Source organism: Mauremys mutica, chromosome 16 (genome assembly GCF_020497125.1).
Source record: "Mauremys mutica isolate MM-2020 ecotype Southern chromosome 16, ASM2049712v1, whole genome shotgun sequence".
Lineage (NCBI taxonomy): Eukaryota > Metazoa > Chordata > Testudines > Geoemydidae > Mauremys > Mauremys mutica.
This window is the reverse complement of record NC_059087.1, coordinates 24612138-24631250: the sequence shown is the minus strand read 5'-3', so window position 1 is coordinate 24631250 and position 19113 is coordinate 24612138. Positions and strand designations below refer to the sequence as shown.

The window sequence follows — 19113 nt, the reverse complement described above, 5'->3', positions numbered from 1 at the left end:
GGGATCTTCATTCCTGACCTGGCAGGACCAGCAACCTCCTGGGGTGGAGAGGGTGGGTCAGACTCTCCACCCATTCGCTACTTGGCCACTCCAGACCATGAGCCAAGGCCCCATGTATTCTGCAGTGAGCTGCACCTGACTTCCGCGTCACTCTGGTGCAGCCCACTGGACGTTCTGCAGCAGCTTCATTTCAAGACAACAGCTGAGCTGGTCGATGTGGCCATGGATAGCACAGGCCGCACAGTTCATTTTGTACGTAGTTTCATGTGCTGTGCATTGCCCCAGCATGAGGGGGTTTCAATGTGCCACAGGCGTGTGTCTTGATGGAACCGAACTGTGTTGTCGGGGGGAAGCTGAAGATCTTGGCAGCTGAGCGGGGGCCAGCTGGGTCTTTCGGCACCTGGGAGATGGTCTGAGATTGTGGAAGAGACCCGTGTTGGTAGCATCTGCTCTGGTGATCATCAGTTTACAGTGTTAGCATTTAAAACGGGCCCTATGGTTTCAGAGTCAATAAGCCACTGACACGGGGTCCGCTGGGTCAGGAGGACCACACCTCATTGGCTGACATTGGGCTCATGTTTTATAAGGTTTTCTGCACAACTACGAGGGTTGCAAACCCATTTTATTAAATGCAAGCTTAGGGCTCAATTCCTGACGTCTGGCACAGCTGAGCTAAGGACGAAGGTGTTTGAAGCCACTTGGGTGCAGTCCCATCCCCATGGCTTCCATCCATGGTGGAGGGCAAGGTTCTTCCCTGACTCCCCACCCCCACAACTGTGGAGGGAGAGGAGTTTTGAGCCGCCTCCCTCAGCTTTGCAAGAAACATCAATCTTCTGCTTCAAAAGCGCTCCGAGGCAGACAGCCCTGTCCAGGGGCATTGTTCTGCTTCACATTTATAATATTCACCAAGACATGACTTGAGGGGGAGAAGAAAAAAAAAAAAAGATTGTCCATGACAGCAGCAATCGCGGCGCCATGCAAAATAGGTTGAAGGGGAGGAAGGGAATACAGCCTCGCGCACTTCATCTTTCAGGTATTAATTGAAAACCAGAAATCCATCAAGTCAAAGGGGAAATGCACCTTGACAGGGTAATGAGAGACATCCTGAAAAGCATCAGCCAGCGTGAAAGGAAGATCTGAGTCTCCCTGGAAATCAACTCCCCTCCTCCCCCCGCCCCCACCCATGACCCCACTGAGATTTCTTCTCTTGCTCACAACAGAACTGGATCTGAAAACTGGAGCTGGGGGCAGAGTTACAAAGTGGTGAAGTATCCAGAAGGCAGACAATTAGGCTGGGCTCCTTGTTCCTGCCCCACCAGCACAGCTGTCTCCTGCTCCCTAGATGGAACTAGTGGGAGGGAAGGGCATGAAACATCAGCTTCTCTCCCCATAGCCAACCGCCTACACTTCTCACTGCTGCTCTAGGACCACAGACAGCCTCCAACATCACTTCCAAGAGGAGATGCATTCAACAGCTAGTGTGCCTTCACCCAGCTGTCTGCTCCCTGCCCCCTTGACAACCAGGCTTATTATCTGGTGTCTGGAGAACGGGACTTTATGAAAAAGTAAATGTTCATGCTTTTAAGTGGACTCTTGGGATTAATCGGAAGGTTTCTTGAGGAATTCTTGTCTGTACTGTGTTAGTGTTGCTGGCCTTTGGGCCCCGAATGGCTTTGTTTTGAAATAATGTGCTTGAGAAAGGAATAGTTCACCGGACCAGCGCAGCAGGCTGCACACAGAGTGCTTTTGTAAGAAGGGTTCTCTTGTTTCTGCATCTACTTAGCTTCATTTCTTCTTCCTTTTTTTTTTTCTTGTTACGATAAAACTGATTGAGAACCAAAGCCCAGCAGCACCAACAACAAATGCCAGGAGCTCTCTTCACACTCACTATGTTCAAGGCACAAACGTCTAAAAGGGGACTCGGGGATGAGGCAGGTCTAGCTGCAGATTTTTAGCGTGCCAGTCACCAACCTGGGCACCAGGCCTAAATTCCCTTCTGGCATAAACTGGGACAGCTCAGAGCCTTTGGCCCCAGGTACATCCACCACGTCTCGGTCCTTTCCTCGCACACTGGACTAGTTACGTTAGGGGAGTAAGTGGCTTCCTCTTTGAAGACCGTGGTGGTAGCCTAAAGTGCCATTCTCATCAATGACCGTCACTGGAGCAGGGGGGAGGCAAGATCAGGCCCCAGGTTTGGAACTCGTGATGGTTTATAGCTGAAAGGATCCATGGGCTGTGAATAATATAAATACAAACCGTTCTAAAGTTGCCTTGAGTGACAAGCAAAAGGCAGGGTAGACATTTTATAAAATATTTCTTGCTCCAGAACTGTGCCTGGCTCAGGGGAGCGGGTCCAGCTGGCAGTATCCAATCATTTAGAGACAATTTGGTCCACTGGACTGGATACAATTTGGTCCACTGGACTGGAGAGGAAGAGGTGCTGTCTGCCGATGGTATTTGTAAGTTGCCTGTCACTGTGGTATGTTACGTGCAATGGTAGCTAAGGCCTCAATCTTGGGAAGCGTTCATTAATTTTGGATGCTTGTTTTCAGGGGCCAAATCTGACATGCTAGATCCTGGTTTTCAGAGGTGTTGAGCACCTGCAGCCCCTACCAAAGTCAACAGGAGCTACTGGTGTTCCATGCTGCTGAAAAAATGACCCGTGGTCATATCAAATTGGGCACCCAACATGTGAAACCCCCCCCAACCCCCAAGAAATTAGTGTGCCTAAGTGGCTTATACTCCCAACAGAATGTGAACCTGAAACATTACTGTGGGGTCTGGAGTATTTCTAATGAGTTCTCATACCTGAACTATTTCTTGCGTTAATCTGCTTGATAAACGTGTATTGTCTGAGATGAAGGGAAAATCAAAAGCTTTGTAGGTATAAATATATTCATATGTTCCCTTTCCTAGGCTCAGGCAATGCAGTTTAGATAGAGGGATAAGAGTGTCTTAAAAGGCTGAGTCTAACATCACCATCTCACAGGCAGCTGTACTCCTTCCAGCTAAGCTGAGAGTCGTTACTGATGGTCAGCGATTCAATGCAAAGCAGTTTTTAGATCCAAAGATTGCAGCTGTCCATCTCCTGAATGCAAAGAGGATGAGGCTTCCAGAGAGAATTTTCAGAGGTCCCACTCTGAAAACTCATTTTCCAGAGTTTACTTTTCAATTCTAGACCAAATCCTGCAGTCGCCTCCGTTATTTGATGGCTGCAACCAGCTTTAATTAATTTGTTTTTCTAAGCATGATTTTCCCTTGCCCAGATCCGTGTAGGGTTATTCTGTAACTATCAGACCAGACATATAACATTAATTACAGCAGTGGAGCTGAAGGCATCTCTTAGCTTTTTGACACTTAACATTGCTAAATTGATCGATTCCATTCCTTATTTTTATTCCTCCTTAATGTAGAACCTCTGTGAAGCAAGGTCTTAATCACCCGGACATTCGGTGTTTCTCCATAAAACTTTTTCTACGCCAGAATCTTTTCCTAGGGACTAGAGCCTAGATCACACTGCAGACACATTGGGCCACAAAGCAGCCCCCATAAGGTCAGCCAACCAGCAAGACCATCCCTGCTTCAAGGAATGAACCAGAGGCATTGAAGTAGCAGAGCAGTGCCTACACTACCCTGGTCCCTAAGGCTTAGCAGAAAGGGGCCATGCAGGCTTTCCCTGTACCCTGGTAATTCTCAGTGCTGGATCTCCTCAGGTCACCCATAACTCCAGAAGAACCAGAATGCCAGCCAAATCTGGGGGCAAAGTCATAGTGGGGTCAGTTGTCATAGCACCACTGAAATCAGTGACCCGAGCTGACGATCTGCTCACTGATGTTTACCAAAAGGAGAAGAACTAGTGCTCTCCTGCAGTGTGCTGGGGAAAGAGACCAAAATGGGGCAGAAAGGCAATGCACCCTCACCAAGTCCTATGACTATTTCCCTTTGCTGCCATTTTTAGTCCCAGCGAGAGGGCATGATTTCCGTCCCCAGTTCCGTCCGGAGAAGAATCTGTGAACCTGATCCTCAGCCGGTGTAAACTGGCAAATCGCCACTAAAATCAATTTACAGCAGCTGAGGATCTGGCCGAACAATTCCCAGCAGCTGAGAGGATATTACAAACCAGGAAGAACAAAACCACTGAAAACTTTTAAAAGAAATCGACAGCTACTTTGAAAGGCACAGAGCTCTCAGCTAATAACTTTAAGCCTTAAGCAAATGGCTTTTGCTTAGTTTGATAAGATCCCTTAATTGCTTCTTTTTTTTATTTTTAACTGCTGAAGTTACACCAGAAATGTACTGGTTTAATTACTGCATTTTTAAATGGAAATATCTCATCAGATAACAGCTTCACATAAACCAATCACTGTATGCTGCAGTCTTTAAGGTGTCCATCAATATGGCACAAAGGAAAATTAATCCACCGGATAAAACCTATAGTCCTATGTCTGCCTCAAGCAAGATTTTGATCAGGGAAATGGTTGAGCCACTTTCACAAAGGATATTTTCTATTAGATAAATAGTGTGAATGATTAACTGGTGTACTAGATGCTCTAACTGGAAGAAAAATTCACTGTTTACTCTACTGCCTGTCATTTAGCATCCCCTCCCCCTCCTGTCTGCAGTTTTAGAGCAAAATTCTAATGTTTAAATAGTTCTAGATTATCTAGCATGGAGATCAATGTCCATAGAGAATTCAGAGTATAGAACTCTTCGAGGTTCTCCTACCCACCGCGTCACACGCAATCAGCCGGGCTCTCTAAAGTGTTTCACCTATGTTCATGTTATGTAGTATTTATAGGGGAGAGATGGGTCTGAACCAAAAACCCGAGATCTGAAGCTGGATCTAGTTTCTGGAAGTGGAAGTCCTGAAGTCAAATGGGATCTTGCCCCAAGCTGGGGGATGGCATCTGGAATATGGTTTCGATTCAGTCTGCTGGAGACAAGGGTCAGCTCTGGAATTTGGCTTTGGATGACGCAGCACCCCATCGTTTAGAAGAAAAGGTTAAGTTGAGGCCCATCCCTAGTTTCGTTTGGTCAGTGAGATCGCTCCAGCACTCCCTATAGCAGCGTTTAGCATGGAGACAGTCTCATCCCCCACGCAACGCAGGGAATGGCACTTAAAGTGGGGAAAGGCCGCAAGGGGTCGCAGACCCGGCAAACAAATGTTTAAATATTTTTTAAAAATCGAGCTGGGTTGCTGATGGGTGCACTTTAACCACTCTCTTACTAAATTTGCTGCTCCCAGGTTATGACAGCCGCCACTTTTTTTCAAACTAGTTTAAGCATTGGCAGGAAGAAGAGGGAAAGAATCCTTCATTCTGGCCAAGACCCCAGGGTGTGGGGCAGCCAGCTGGCAGATGCTATATGACCTATAGGCTGCAGCAGTCACTTCCTTTATCTCCTCTGTGCCTTCTTCAACGTAGAGATGATGGCCACTGCATCCATACAGTTAATGGATGGAACCAGCCATCCTGGATTGGCCTGGTCCAGCCACTTCCCTGGCCTTTCCACAAACCCCTAACACATCTGTACTGGGCTGGCAGGACCTTGGCTCTATAGCACAAAGAATACCGCAGGGTTTGTTGCATTCCACAGCCTTTCTATAGGCAAGAAGGTGCCCCCCGCCCCAGCAAGGAATCCACACATACCACCTAGTCCCCCCTCCTACATGCATCTGACGAAGTGGGCATTCACCCACGAAAGCTTATGCTCCAATACGTCTGTTAGTCTATAAGGTGCCACAGGACTCTTTGTCGCTCTGTTCGGACTGTTCCACAAACCTAAAATCTGCCTGGGAGACCAGGAGAGTTACTTGACTCCTGCTGCGATAAAATGGATTCCTTCAGTTCCATTTCCCTTCCCTTCCATCGTTCCTGCCTGCTTTGCAGCAGCAACTCTGTGCTAGCCCAGGGGCTCATCCCCAACCACAAACTCCTCCCCACAGAGCCAAACATTAGCTTGGGCCCACAACAGGACTTACCCAAGTGCAAAAACGTCTGAGGGCTTGGAGAAGGGCAGCTTGTCCTCTTCCGTGTCAGGCGAGAGCTGGCGGATGATTTCCGGGGCCAGGTGGCACAGCCAGCCATTCTGGATCCGCAGCTTATTCTCCCTCCTGAGGAGACAGGAAGGCAATAGCGAGAGCGTCACTGAGCTGCCATTTCAACCAGACCTCCTAGGAGGGCCCCTGACCATGAGGTGACAAACTGGGATAGCAACTGGCTACGGCTGCACGTCCTCACTGCGTCTATTCAGTCCAGAGGCAAACTGGGTTTACCCCGCTAGGTCAATAAAGTGAGGGTAGGACCTGTGTTCTAACTCCTCTAAATAAATCACAAGTAGAAACAAAATGAGTGACCTCACTTTCGTCCCTAGTGCATGTTTGGCCATCTCACAAAACAACTATACAACGGGGCACAGGCAGACTCTGTTCATGGAAGACCAGGACTCACACGGGGTGGTAGGAATGGAAAGATGTAGCTCAGTTGGGATTGAGATTAGTCAGGAGCGTCGTGTGAAGAAACCGTGCATAGTGCCTGCCCTACAGTCTCACAATGCTATGAGTTCTTTACATTAGCAACCGTCTCCGAAATCCACACCAGCAAAAGATAAAACTTTATCCAGTAATAAACTGTATTTGGAATCAGTGCCGCTGGAGTCAATCCAGGTAGGATCAGGTCCTAAAACAGAACAAAGCGGCTAGGGATAAACGGACAAAAGGCTAAATTCTGATCTGGTATGCTGGTGCAATTCTGGAGTCACTCCGCTGACTTCAGCAAAGGGCCTCCAAATTTACACTGCTATAACAGAGAAGAATTTGCCCAGCAAATGACAGCCTGTGTGAAAGAAAAGACATCCTGGAATTTCAGGCCATCGTTACAGCAATGCCTGATATATACATAATATAAACCTTTTACAGGAGTGGGTGGGTGAGGTTCTGTGGCCTGAAATGTGCAGGAGGTCAGACTAGATTATCATGATGGTCCCTTCTGGCCTTTAAGTCTATGAGTCTATACAGGAAATATGTCAGACACACACAAAAAAGCAATCCTAGCAAGTGGCTTCCTCATTGACTCAAACCATTTTGTACAGAACAATATAAGAAATGCAACCGAACCGCAGAAAAGACCTTTACATGCATCTGCTACAGAGAGACAAGACACCATATTACAAAAGGGAAAATCATCAGGAAATCTAAATAGAGCAGAAAGGTCCAGATGGGCGAGTGAACTAGCAACTCAAGGGAAAAAGTCACATTATATCTGCAAGGAGGAGTTTTTGAGGAGAGCTATTCCGGTGTTGTCAGCAATAGATGGCTAACATGTTCATCATTGAGTAGGGGAGCTAGCCAGACAGCGGCCATTCACTGAATGGGAGTTGCATGGCTAAATCTCTGAGCTGGCTTTGAAAATCTCACCCTATATTTTTATTACCAATAGCTTTGCGGACATATATATGTGGGTGAGGGTCCATGGATATGCACACACTCATCTGGTAATGCAATGCCAAATTTAATTAGAGGCCACTTTGCCCCTTGTTTTCACAAACATTATTCTTGAATAGATTTTTTTAACTTTGCACTGTGGTGCACAGCCCTTCACTGACCCGATGGCTTGAGCTTTGCCCATTCAGCGTCTTGGGGAAATAATAAAATCAATCAATGTATCAATCAACCAATAATAATGATGATGTTTTGTGCTTGGACAGTGCTGCTTGTCGGCAGCTCTCAGAGCGCTGTATAAATAGGTGGGGGAACATCATCATCTCCTTTCCACCAGGGTGAAAGACCAGCCTCGTTAGTGCCCGTTGTGGCCGGTGCTGCCGAAGATGACACTGGTGCAACACAAATAATAGGTAAAGGTAATAACAGTAAAGTACCTTGCCCAAGGTCACCCAGCGAGGCAGTGCCTGGGAACAGGTCTCTTAAATGCCTGGTTGGTGTCTCACCCACTGAACCACATCGGTTCACGCAAGGCCTAATTCATGACCACTGAGATTCACTGGGTCTCCAGTGTCTCCTCTCCAGCAATAACCTTTATGTCACTGGCTGGCCTGAAAGGACACTTCGTAATCTGTCCTGGCACCAGGAGCGGCCACTGCCCTTGCCTGGTACTTAGAACATTAACATTCATCACTCACGTCCCAGCCAGGGCACAGCCTAGGACCCAGAGCTCAACCTTTTCCTTCCCTAGAGTCCTGTTTCTGAAAAACAGATGCCATATTATACTGAGCAATAATCCCTAGGGAAGCCATCACTGACAGCAATTAAACAACTGTTAGTTAATGAAGTGAACCCAGGTCAGCATTAGCAAGCAGCAGGACCTGCACAAAGTACTGATTGCCTGCTTTGTAACTGTCTCAAGGAAGTCAGGTGTGTGGCCTGGGAACTCAGCAATAGCACGTTGAGTCACCTGGGTTGTGTAAAGTGACATTGCCGGGGGTGTGTGTCATGAACTCACTCCTTTGTCACTTTGCTGGCCGGTGCTGGGAGCATCAGGCGAAAGTTTGAATAGGTGAGACTCAGAACCTTGGGACAAAGGCGAGATTTATGTTACTGCTCCAAGACCCCCTTCTAATTGCAGAAGGGGAACTGGAGGCAGCCTCAGTGCTTTCTTCTAGGAGCTAGGATGCTGTAGTGTTGGCTGGTCGGTCAGATGAAAGGACCTCAGATGCTCCAGCTGGAGCGCCAGGGTTGTGGGAGGAGTATCCAGCCTGGCATAAAGCTAGATTCCATCTCAGAGCAGAAAATGAAATGCAGAAATTGTAAAGCTGGACTGACATTTTCACCAGTAAATAGTGATTTTCTTCCTTCCTTTCTAGCAGGATGCTAAAGGAAACATTTTCAAAGAAGCCTCCTAAACCATAATCAAATCCCGCCTATGGCCCATCTCCATCTGCCTCATGCACACCGTCCAGTCTAAAGCATCATTTGACCCCTAGAATTAACAATGAAAGCAGAAGTGTCCTGCTCCCTACACTGATCTCCATCCAAGGCGATGACCTCTGTGCTTCCTATCACCAGCTGGATTACCATCGCCTGGATTACTGTTGAGTGTAGGACCGTTGGGTAAGGGAATCTGTCTTGCTCGGTGTTTTATAAAGGGACACCCCACAGAATCAACTCTAAGTGCCTCCTAACTCACCCATACATCTGCCTTCCACATTTCTGCATTACCCCCGGCCAGCTCCTAACTCTTACATCTCTGCCTGCCCCCCAGTCAAGCTGCATGCGCTAGATTTCCACCCGTGTCCCAAGGCTGCACACAAATCACACACGTCGTCCTCTGCAAGCACCCAGCCAGGGTCATTTGTAATTGCTCCCCAAACAGTAGCCCATCCTCACTCTAATTCCACTTGTCACATCCTGCTTCATTAAAACTAGCTGCCCCAGTAAATGTATTTGCCAGTCTCTCTGGTGACATGACTATTAATCCTGAGCTCTCGCCAGCACATAGCCCAGGAATTTCGCTTCATTTTTAATCCTGCTCCCCACCTCATCTACCAGTCACTCCCTTTATCTCCTCAAGGTCCCGGCTAATCAATACACATATATCACGATCCTTTAGCAAATGGATGATACCAGCATGCCAGGTAGGCTTCCTCCTCCTTTCACCTGCCAGGCTGGAGCCTAGGAGGTATCAGTCACGTGGGAACATTCCCCAGTCCACGGGCACGGCTCTCCACTTGAACCTGCGCCCCAAGCCACACTGGAGCTGCTCAACAAAGCTGTCTCCTCAGCCAAGCCGTGTCCATAAGGGGACGTATTCTCCCCCTCAGCACGACACAGGGCACAGCCAGTCAGCAGCCCAGATACAAGGCCCTTCGGTTTTGATTTTCACCATTTTTTTCCGAAAAATTCTTGGGTTATAAAAAAAGCCATTATTCACGTTTTACCAAGGTTCACCCTAATTTTGGGAGTGTCGATTCCCTGGCCCCAGCTCCCTGTTCTGGAAGGAGATCTGGCGGCTCGTGAACTGCCACCTCTCCTTCCGGAGTGGGGGGCTGGGGCCAGACGCCAGGGGGGTCCCGCTCGCAGAGTTTCCATCAGACGGCTCAGCACACCTGTGCAGGGGAGGGGAACTGCTAGTCTGTGGGGACTGCTTCACAGTCAGGGAGCAAGATGAGGGGGGCCAGAGCCCAGCAGCCGAGCCTGGCCAATCTCTGCAGCGACAGGCCCGCAGGGAGCAGGCGACTTCCTCAGATGCTACACTGAGACCTTAATCAATGAGTACAGCAACCGCTGCACCCCGGGACTACTGGGCCCCGCTTCCCCGCTGGGTGCCTCCCACCTGCTGCACCCCAGAAATACTGGGCGGCCCTTCCCCCACCAAGAACCTCGTAAGTACCAGGCACCCCTCGCATCCCCACCCACGGGCACCCCTCACCCACTGCACTCCTCACCCCACTGCCCCATGAACACTCCTTGCCTCCCCACCCACTGCCCCCCATGAGTACCACGCACCACTCACCCACTGACCTCCTCGCCCCACTGGTCCCCTAAACACCCCTCACCTCCCCACCACTGCCCCCCCACGAGTACTGGGCACCCCTCACCAACTGAACCCCTCACCCCACTGCCCCATGAACACCCCTCACCTCCCCACCACTGCCCCCCATGAGTACTGGGCACCCCTCACCCACTGCACTCCTCACCCCACTGCTCCCCTAAACACCCCTCACCTCCCCACCACTGCCCCCCATGAGTACCAGGCACCTCTCACCCACTGAGCTCCTCACCCCACTGGTCCCCTAAACACCCCTCACCTCTCCACCCACTGCCCCCCATGAGTACCAGGCACCCCTCACCCACTGCACCCCTCACCCCACTGCCCCATGAACACCTCTTGCCTCCCCACCACTGCCCCCATGAGTACCAGGCACCCCTCACCCACTGAGCTCCTCACCCCACAGCCCCATGAACACCCCTTGCCTCCCCACCCACTGCCCCCCCAAGTACTGGGCACCCCTCACCCACTGCACCCCTCACTCACTGCCCCCCTGAATACTCCTCACCTCTCCACCCACTGCCCCCCCATGAGTACCAGGCACCCCTCACCCACTGAGCTCCTCACCCCACTGCCCCATGAACACTCCTTGCCTCCCCACCCACTGCCCCCATGAGTACCACGCACCACTCACCCACTGAGCTCCTCGCCCCACTGGTCCCCTAAACACCCCTCACCTCTCCACCCACTGCCCCCCATGAGTACCAGGCACCCCTCACCCACTGCACCCCTCACCCCACTGCCCCATGAACACCCCTTGCCTCCCCACCCACTGCCCCCCCAAGTACTGGGCACCCCTCACCCACTGCACCCCTCACTCACTGCCCCCCTGAATACTCCTCACCTCTCCACCCACTGCCCCCCCATGAGTACCAGGCACCCCTCCCCCACTGCCCCTCTGGACACACCTCACCTCCCGCTCACTGCCCCCCATGAATACCAGGCACCCAAGGCCCTTCGGTTTCATTTTTTATTGATTTTCACCCAGTTTTTAAATTTTGTAATAAATAGAGCTAGATCCCCAGAAAACTTTACACTAAATCCAAGTGAAAATGAAGGGCCTTCCCCATATACTAGCCTGCTCTGAAGGCAACTGCAGAAAAACATCACATCAGGGAAGAGTTCCCAAGTCTGGAGTGTGCTGCCTAACAGCAGAGAATGTTTGGCACAACCAAGGGGAACGGGAAAGCTTGTTACACGAGGGCAGGTTTTTGCTGTAAATACAGTCACCCTCCGAGATGGTTGGCCGGTTGGTTTTAAGGAAATTTCCTCCTTTCCCTGCCCCCACTTCATCCCTAGGTTACAGCCGTCGGGGAGAAGAGGCAGGCTCTGGGCACTCTTCTCTCTGAACGTCACAGTCCAGGCTTGTCTCTGCAAAGGGCCCAAACCAAACACCCTCCCACCAAACTTGGGGACAATTCAGATCCCAATAGAAACTTTTCAGTTTGGGCTCAACTCTACTTTGTCTTTTTCCACCCAACTATGTCCTCTTCCTCTACTGGCCAGGCCATGAGGGAGGCCCAAGAACGATAAACTCCCAAAGCAAACGTTCCCTCTTCCTACTTAAGAACGTAACACAGTTTTGTGTGGCTGTGTATACACAGCATGTGTACAAACAGACACGCACACGCACCCATGGGGAGGTTTGCTTTCCCTCTTTCCTATTTCTTCCCAGTCGTTGCCTGCCTGCCTCCGTTTGTGAGACGTGATCAAATCCAGTCATTTGTTTTTAAAAATTCCTCTTCACCACAAAAATGTACCATTGTTCCGAGGCAGCACGTGCGTGTTGATAGCACGCGGTCTGATGTGGATCTCAATCACACCAATGGACAACGGAAGAAACGCCGCTGAAATCAACGAGTTCACATTGCCGTGAGCAAGATCAAAAATCAGATGCAAACTCTCCACCCTGTTTTCCCCCAAAAGGCTCCGAGGCAGGTAGTGAGAAAAACAACCAAGAGGTAGGTCAATTAGAAACACAACCCTCCCGACGCACTGCGTGAAGGCAGGGCCGGTGCAACCATTTAGGCGACCTAGGCGGTCACCTAGGGTGCTGGCATTTGGGGGGAGCCATTTTCTTTGGCAGCGGCGGGATCTTCAGCCGCCCTGGTCGCTGACGGCATTTAGAGGGAGGGAGCTGGGGCAGGGGAGCATGAGGAGTGCCGCCTGCAGCAAGTAAGGGGGGGGGAGCGGTACACAGGGGAACTCCCCGCCCCAGCTCACCCCTTCCCCGCCTCCTCCCCGAGCACGCCATGGCCGCTTCACTTCTCCCACCTCCCTGGCTTGCGGCGCCTAAGCTGATTGGCGCTGCAAGCCTGGGAGGCGGGAGAAGTGAAGCAGCCATGGCGTGCTCAGGGTGCTCATGCTTGTGCGCTGAGCAGGGGTGAGCTGGGGCGGGGGGGGTATCACAGGGCGGAGGGGGGGAGCTGCCACGGGGGGGTGCCTCAAGGCGGAGGGGGTGGGGAGGGAGGGCGCAAGGAGGAAGTTTCGCCTAGGGCGCGAAACATCCTTACACCGGCCCTGCGTGAAGGGACGTCACTAAGAGTTCACAACAGCACAAGCAGCTCACAAGGCTTAGTAAGTCTCTGCCATCACTCTAGAAACCTGACAGCTCCTCTTCGTCTTGGCTGTGGGGAGTGTGCCTTGGCAACCAGTAGCACCAGCAATGCTCAGAGGCCTCCATGCTCCAGGAGTCAGAGGTGAGAGTGCTCTGGTACAGAAGGGAAGCTTTCAACTCCCACCAGCAGGCTTTGAGATTCTTTGCTGGCCCTCATGTGCAGCTCTTAATTACAAGTTGCTCAGATTGCAGCAGCTCCCAGGTTTCAGCCATTCCTTTGAGCCATTCCTTTGGTTGTAACCCATGTGGTCCTCACCTCTGCTCGGCGGTCCAAAAACTCCAACAAAGCTCAGCTGAATCCAGGAGATTCCCATAGTTTTGACACAAAACCACGAATCAGCGGAGGTCTGCCTGAAAGTACCAATGGGCTCAAGCCATCCAGTTCAGCGATACTCTGGGGTGCCAGGATTCCACCTTGGCCCATCATGAGGATGGGATTTCGCTGGGAAGTTCTGGTACAGGTCCATCTCCAAACTTCCCTGATATCCAGGTGCGTTTGAGTCTGGGGTTTCAGGGTTTACGAGCCTTCCACTGAACTTGGCTGGGCTCGGAGATTGTATCGAGAGCCGAAACTGGGCAAATTTGATGCAGTTTTGGGCTTCCTGACATAAGTTGTTCCTGGCTTTGTAAATAAGCTGTCCACCTAGACTCAAATGAACATGTGTTATTGACTTAAAGCCTTGCAAAATCTAGTGATTTAAACACAAGGTTTTATTAATTTTACATTAAAAGAGGAGAAGAGCTTGCCAAATTTTGCAAAATCCACTCCCCTCACTCCTACTCTCAGAAGAATTCTACTGAGTGCAACCAAGTGTTTAAAGAAAAATAAAGCAAATAAAACTCTCTCTTGAACTAAGTCTTTAAGTAAGTCTCTCCAGTGCCGATTTTAATGATCACCTTAAGCCTATTCATCAGACAGGCATATGCACTTTTGCATACACCTAGATTGCAAATGCATTATGCCTCATGCTCCTGCCAACTCAGGGTGAGTTTTCACTGAACAAAGGTGCGTTCTTTCCTCAAGGTAGCTAACAGGTGGTAGCTAATGGCGTAAAATCCTTGTGAAGACCAGACAGTGTGTTGTTTTCACACATTTTAGCACATCTAGGTAAACCCTAAGCTCCCCCATAGTCCTTACTTCATCCTTCTATAACACATATGAAAACTGCAAATTGCCTTGTTTTCACTAGGATTTTACCTTGCGTCAGTTACCATGAGGTGAGAAAGAACACACCCTTTTTCCCTTAGTGAAGACAAAACCTCAGTGCATGTGAAAATCACTATGTGCATGGTCTGTGCCGGTGTATCAGGTGTTATTATTGTTGTCATCCTGTCCCGCAATCATCAGATCAGGCCGTGAAGTTTGAGAATGAATTCGGCAACTTGTCCAGGCTCCTTTGTGAGGGATCAGTTCAAGGTGTTCAATCCAAAACACGTCACTTTCCTTACAATATTGAATTCAAAAGCCTGAGCAGGCATTAGAACCTGCTCCTGACACGTCTTGCGAAGTGAATATAGTTTGGTCCCATCTCTATTGATTTTCATTCCGGCAATGTGACCCATCTGCAATCTCATAACCAGATATTATTTTCCTAGATGTTTTGGTATCAGAGGATCTGTCATCTTTTGACCATTAATTTCAGCTAATATTTCCCTTGAGAGGGCGTCAATATCCTCAACCCCTGTCATTCCAACCTGAGTTTCCAATCTTCCAATTTTGGCCAGGTCATCAGCTACCTCACTCCCGTATACACCAACGTGTGATGGAATCCACTGAAAAGTCAATTTATTGTGTCAGCAGACTTGGGTGCCCAGCCTGCAATGGTCACTGTATGGACAGACCCTTCTTCCTTGGTGGGACCCTTTGTAAGATGCGGGGCTTCATTTGGTTCATTATGACTCTGTAAAAGGGAAATTATACAGCAAATACTGACGCCTGCATGTGACAGGCAGTACCTGGTTCTTCGAGGCCCCCTGCTGGAGGCCCCATAGACTTATCACACCCCAGCCCAGGAAAGAAGCAGTGAAGGTGGGTCTTCCAGGCTGCCTAGAGAGGCTGCATGGAAGCAGCCAATCGAAGCCCAGCAGGCTCAGATAAAAGGAGCTGCAGGGCCTGAGCAGGTCAGTTCCTGGCTGGGGCCAGAGGAGCCGGACTGGATCCCCCTTGCTGGCCACAGGAGCTCAAGCGAGAACCAGAAGATGGATTCTGGTGGCACTGGCGTTCAGCGAGGAGGAAGAGGATCTGAGAACTTCAGCCGTGAGAGAAGGGTGAAGAGAAAGGAGCTACGTGGGAAAAGGCCCAGGGAACAGCAGCAGTGAACTGGAGGCAGCAGTATGCAGCTGCTGTTTATACGGTCCCTGAGTTGGGACCAGGAGTAGTGGGTGGGCCCAGGTTCTCCCATTGGCCACTGGCAAAGTGACCTCAGTGTTGAGAAAAGGGACACGTTTCCTTTACAAGCCTGAGCAAAGGGCTGGATTTAGAGGAGCCCAGGAGAAGCTGACGAGAGAAGGCCCTCTCAGGAAGGCAAGGCTAAGTCCAGCTTGAGCCTGGGATTGGAAAACTTTTGTTTTGCGTTATTTTGGACCTGAATACACCATTTGACTGTGTGACTTGACTGGAGGGCTGAGTCACTGAAGACCTACCAAGCAAGGTCAACAACCTACAAAGGGCACCAGGAGTGGGAGAGGGGTCAGGGGGAGATTGCAGTACCACAGCCAGCCAAGAGGAAGTGCCCAGGAGGTGAATGCCCCGTCACACTGCAACGTTAGAGGTGCAAACCTGCTTGCTCTTGAGAATTCCTAGCGAGTTTTCTCAAACGTGTTGGGAAAGGAATGGAATGTTAGAAGCCACCCCAGAACTGACGGGCAGAGCATGCTGACCTGCCAATAGAAACCCTAACAAAATTGCAATTTAAAAAAAAATTCACTGGTAGCATCCAGTCTCTGCTCCTTTCCCAGCTCAGGCAACTGCATTAGGACCACAGCAAACCTCCAAGGCCACCCACAAAGCAGGGCCTGTATTGTTGTTATTAAAGTTGAGGGACACTGCAGTGAGTGGAAAAATTCTCTCAGGAAGGCAGAAAAGTCTGCTGCACATGTGGAGGATGAATCTGGCTGAGGCCATGATGCAAAGTGAAATCAGGTCATCACACCCCTTTCCAGTTTAGAAAACTGCAGTGTCTGATAACTGTAGATCTATGTAATTGGATGTTTTTCATACCTTTGAGAATAGAGAATTAATTCAGAACCAACCTATGGGCTGCATGTTAGTGGTGCACGCGAGGAGAGACTTGGTGCCTGAACTATATTGAAAGCCCTCTGGGGCAGGGACCTAGCCATCTTATGCAGCTATGTAGCACAAAGCTCACTGTCTCCCTGCTATGCTTATTTAACATTTATATTGTGGCAGTGTGTGAAGACCTACCAAGTTGGGGCCTACCTGTGCCAGGCATTGTACAAATGTATAGGAAATGACTGTCACTCCCCACAGAGCTGAGCTTATCCTCCATTTCCAGTCCTGTTTGATTGTCCACCTGCTGTGCACTTGTAATAACCTAGACTGTAAACTCATTGGGACAGAGACTGTCTTTTAAACAAGTGTTTGCTCAGGCCCCCAATCCTTCCCTGGAGCCCTTCGGTGCAACCACAATGCAAACAACAACTGCGGGGTGGGGAACAGAGAAGTCAGGCAAGGCTGTTTTCATGCAGTCACTGAACACCAACTGGAAGAACCCTCTCCTACCACAACTCATTAGCATTCCCTGCTCCTTTCGGCTCTGTCAAAACACCACCCTCGGCAAATGAAACCTGCAATTTACTCCGCAGAAGAAAAACAAAAACAACAACAAATAAATGAGAAGATGCGCGTTGATAGGTGCATTAGCAGAGCCCGCTAAAGGCAAACACAATAGGGCATTCAAACAGCAGCAAGCGCCAGGTGCCGAAGCCCTCTGGCATGCCTGAGTCACGCAGGGAGTGGGGGTGGGCTGCGCTGGCACAGATGTTTGCAAAGCCACATCGCAGACACTTGAGATACGCCCACGTTGAGTCACAGGGCACAGTATTGACATGGTTGTGAGATCAAGCCCGTTTGCTCCAGAGAGCAGGTTAGGCTATTCTAGTACCACCTCAGGGCACGTACAAGTGGCCACATCTTGAGGGCAAATGTCCAGGTAAGTCCTGGAAGGCAGAGAGGTTTGTCACCCTGCGCCTTCAGAAAGGGCATGGAATTCAAACCGTTCTGGATATTAGTCCCTTGTTCTGTGGGAGGGCCTCCAAGGAATGAAGAAGTGTTTCATCTCCATAGGATCTGCTCTGAAGATCTGGCCATCCTTGGAAGCTTCGTTGTCCAGTCTTCTGGTAGGAAGTCACGCAGCCCTAATGAAAACAGGATGCTTGGGATCTTGGGAGCCTTTCCTTCTCCCAGGATGATGCACTGAGTATATTGTGTGTAGGTCTTTCAGCTGATGCCTTTAGAAGTGAAGGCTTTGTCTCTGCTCTGCATGGGCATTAAAAATCCCACAGTGCGGAAAAGCAGGTTTGTTCTGTTGTCCTGGCTAAAACTTCCCTCCATCCCTTCTTATTGCTTAGCGGCATCCCTGCCTTGACAGACAGGTACAGCTTATGAAGTGCTTTGGGAAGAAAGAACAGGAGTACACAGGTACTCCTGGTTTTTTTGCGGATACAGACTAACACGGCTGCTACTCTGAAACCTGTCATTTGGGAAGAAAGACACTGAGTAAATAGTCCTGGATTCATCTATCAGTGCAATATTAACTTCTTCACCTGTTGTCCGGTCACCGCCAACAAGGTCAAACATCCTCAGTTAGTCTTAAAGGTGCCACAGGACTCTCTGTTGCTTTTTACATCCTCAGTTTGTGTTTGTGCGCGGTACCTCCAGATCCCAGGAGGAGGTGTACACACTGTTTGTCACCCTAACTCTGGGCACTATTTTAACATACCCTGTGTTCCAAGGCATCAGCCTCCCAGGCAAGGGATGGAAGAACACCTAGTGTGAAGGTCTAAGGGATGGACTGCATTGGGGTCAGGAACTATCTAAAAAGAATAAGACAAAGCATCAATCAGAACAAGCCAATGTGTGGAGGATCAATTCTGTAACCACCCCTTGTAATCATAGTAGGATTTGAACTCGGAATCCTTGGTCTGAGGACACAGATAACCACCACTTCAGCCTAATGAGCAAGCTCATTAGCAGCTAGCTGTAGTAAGTTGTTACCTTCTAGTGGTGTAGCCACTAAAGGGGGACATGAAACACCACTGGCCAGTGTATCACATTTGCAGATACCGTGTGGAAAGTGCCAAAACAGCGGTACTCCTAGGACTTTTAAAGCTTTGGGAAATGTCTGTGCTAAAAACTGGCAATAATCTAATTATGCAGCGGGTAAGAAAAATGCTCATCGCACAGTTAACCACTTAACTGGACAATGGATACACTGGCAAGAGGAGTGGGGGATAGAAATAGGTGGCCCATTATCTCTTTCTTTAATCCTCTGACTTTGACACACTATAATTAAAAACGACTTAAAATATGCCGTTTATCTCACAGGTGGCTTTGCAATAAAGCAATAATTAACCGCAACAAATCTCTACAATACTGAGGGGGTTTCTTTGGGGTTTTTTTGAATACAGGAAGAATTTTTTAAAAATACAACAAATTAAATCTAAATTAGGAGGCACCTGAAGTAGGGTTTGCCTTCAGCTGGTCTTATCTTAGCTGATGGCAGCATAGACTGGCCTAGAGCTGATCTCGATAGAGGACCAAGAGATCAGGGGAGGAAGACTTTGGAAGTGACTTTGTTCTATGCTCTTCTGGCCCAGGCGAAGGGAACCAGCTGCTGCAGCAGCACTGCAGTCCTGTTTGGACTGGTGCTTCTCATCAGAGAAGAGATCATCTGCAGGGACAGACTGCAGCAGCTGCACATCAGGTGCATAAATAAAATAGCCGAAGCCACTTCTCTGGAGAACACAATGCTA

General features: G+C 49.5%; 1 protein-coding gene across 5 annotated transcripts in view; it reads right to left on the bottom strand.

Moving 5' to 3' along the window:
* KSR2 (kinase suppressor of ras 2) overlaps positions 1-19113 on the bottom strand; it is a 302208-nt gene that overhangs the window by 6970 nt on the left and 276125 nt on the right. For all 5 annotated transcript variants that reach the window (XM_044989586.1, XM_044989581.1, XM_044989583.1 and 2 more), the window contains one exon: positions 5981-6112. In XM_044989586.1, coding sequence (XP_044845521.1) covers positions 5981-6112 — 132 coding nt within the window. The remainder of the gene's footprint in view (positions 1-5980; positions 6113-19113) is intronic.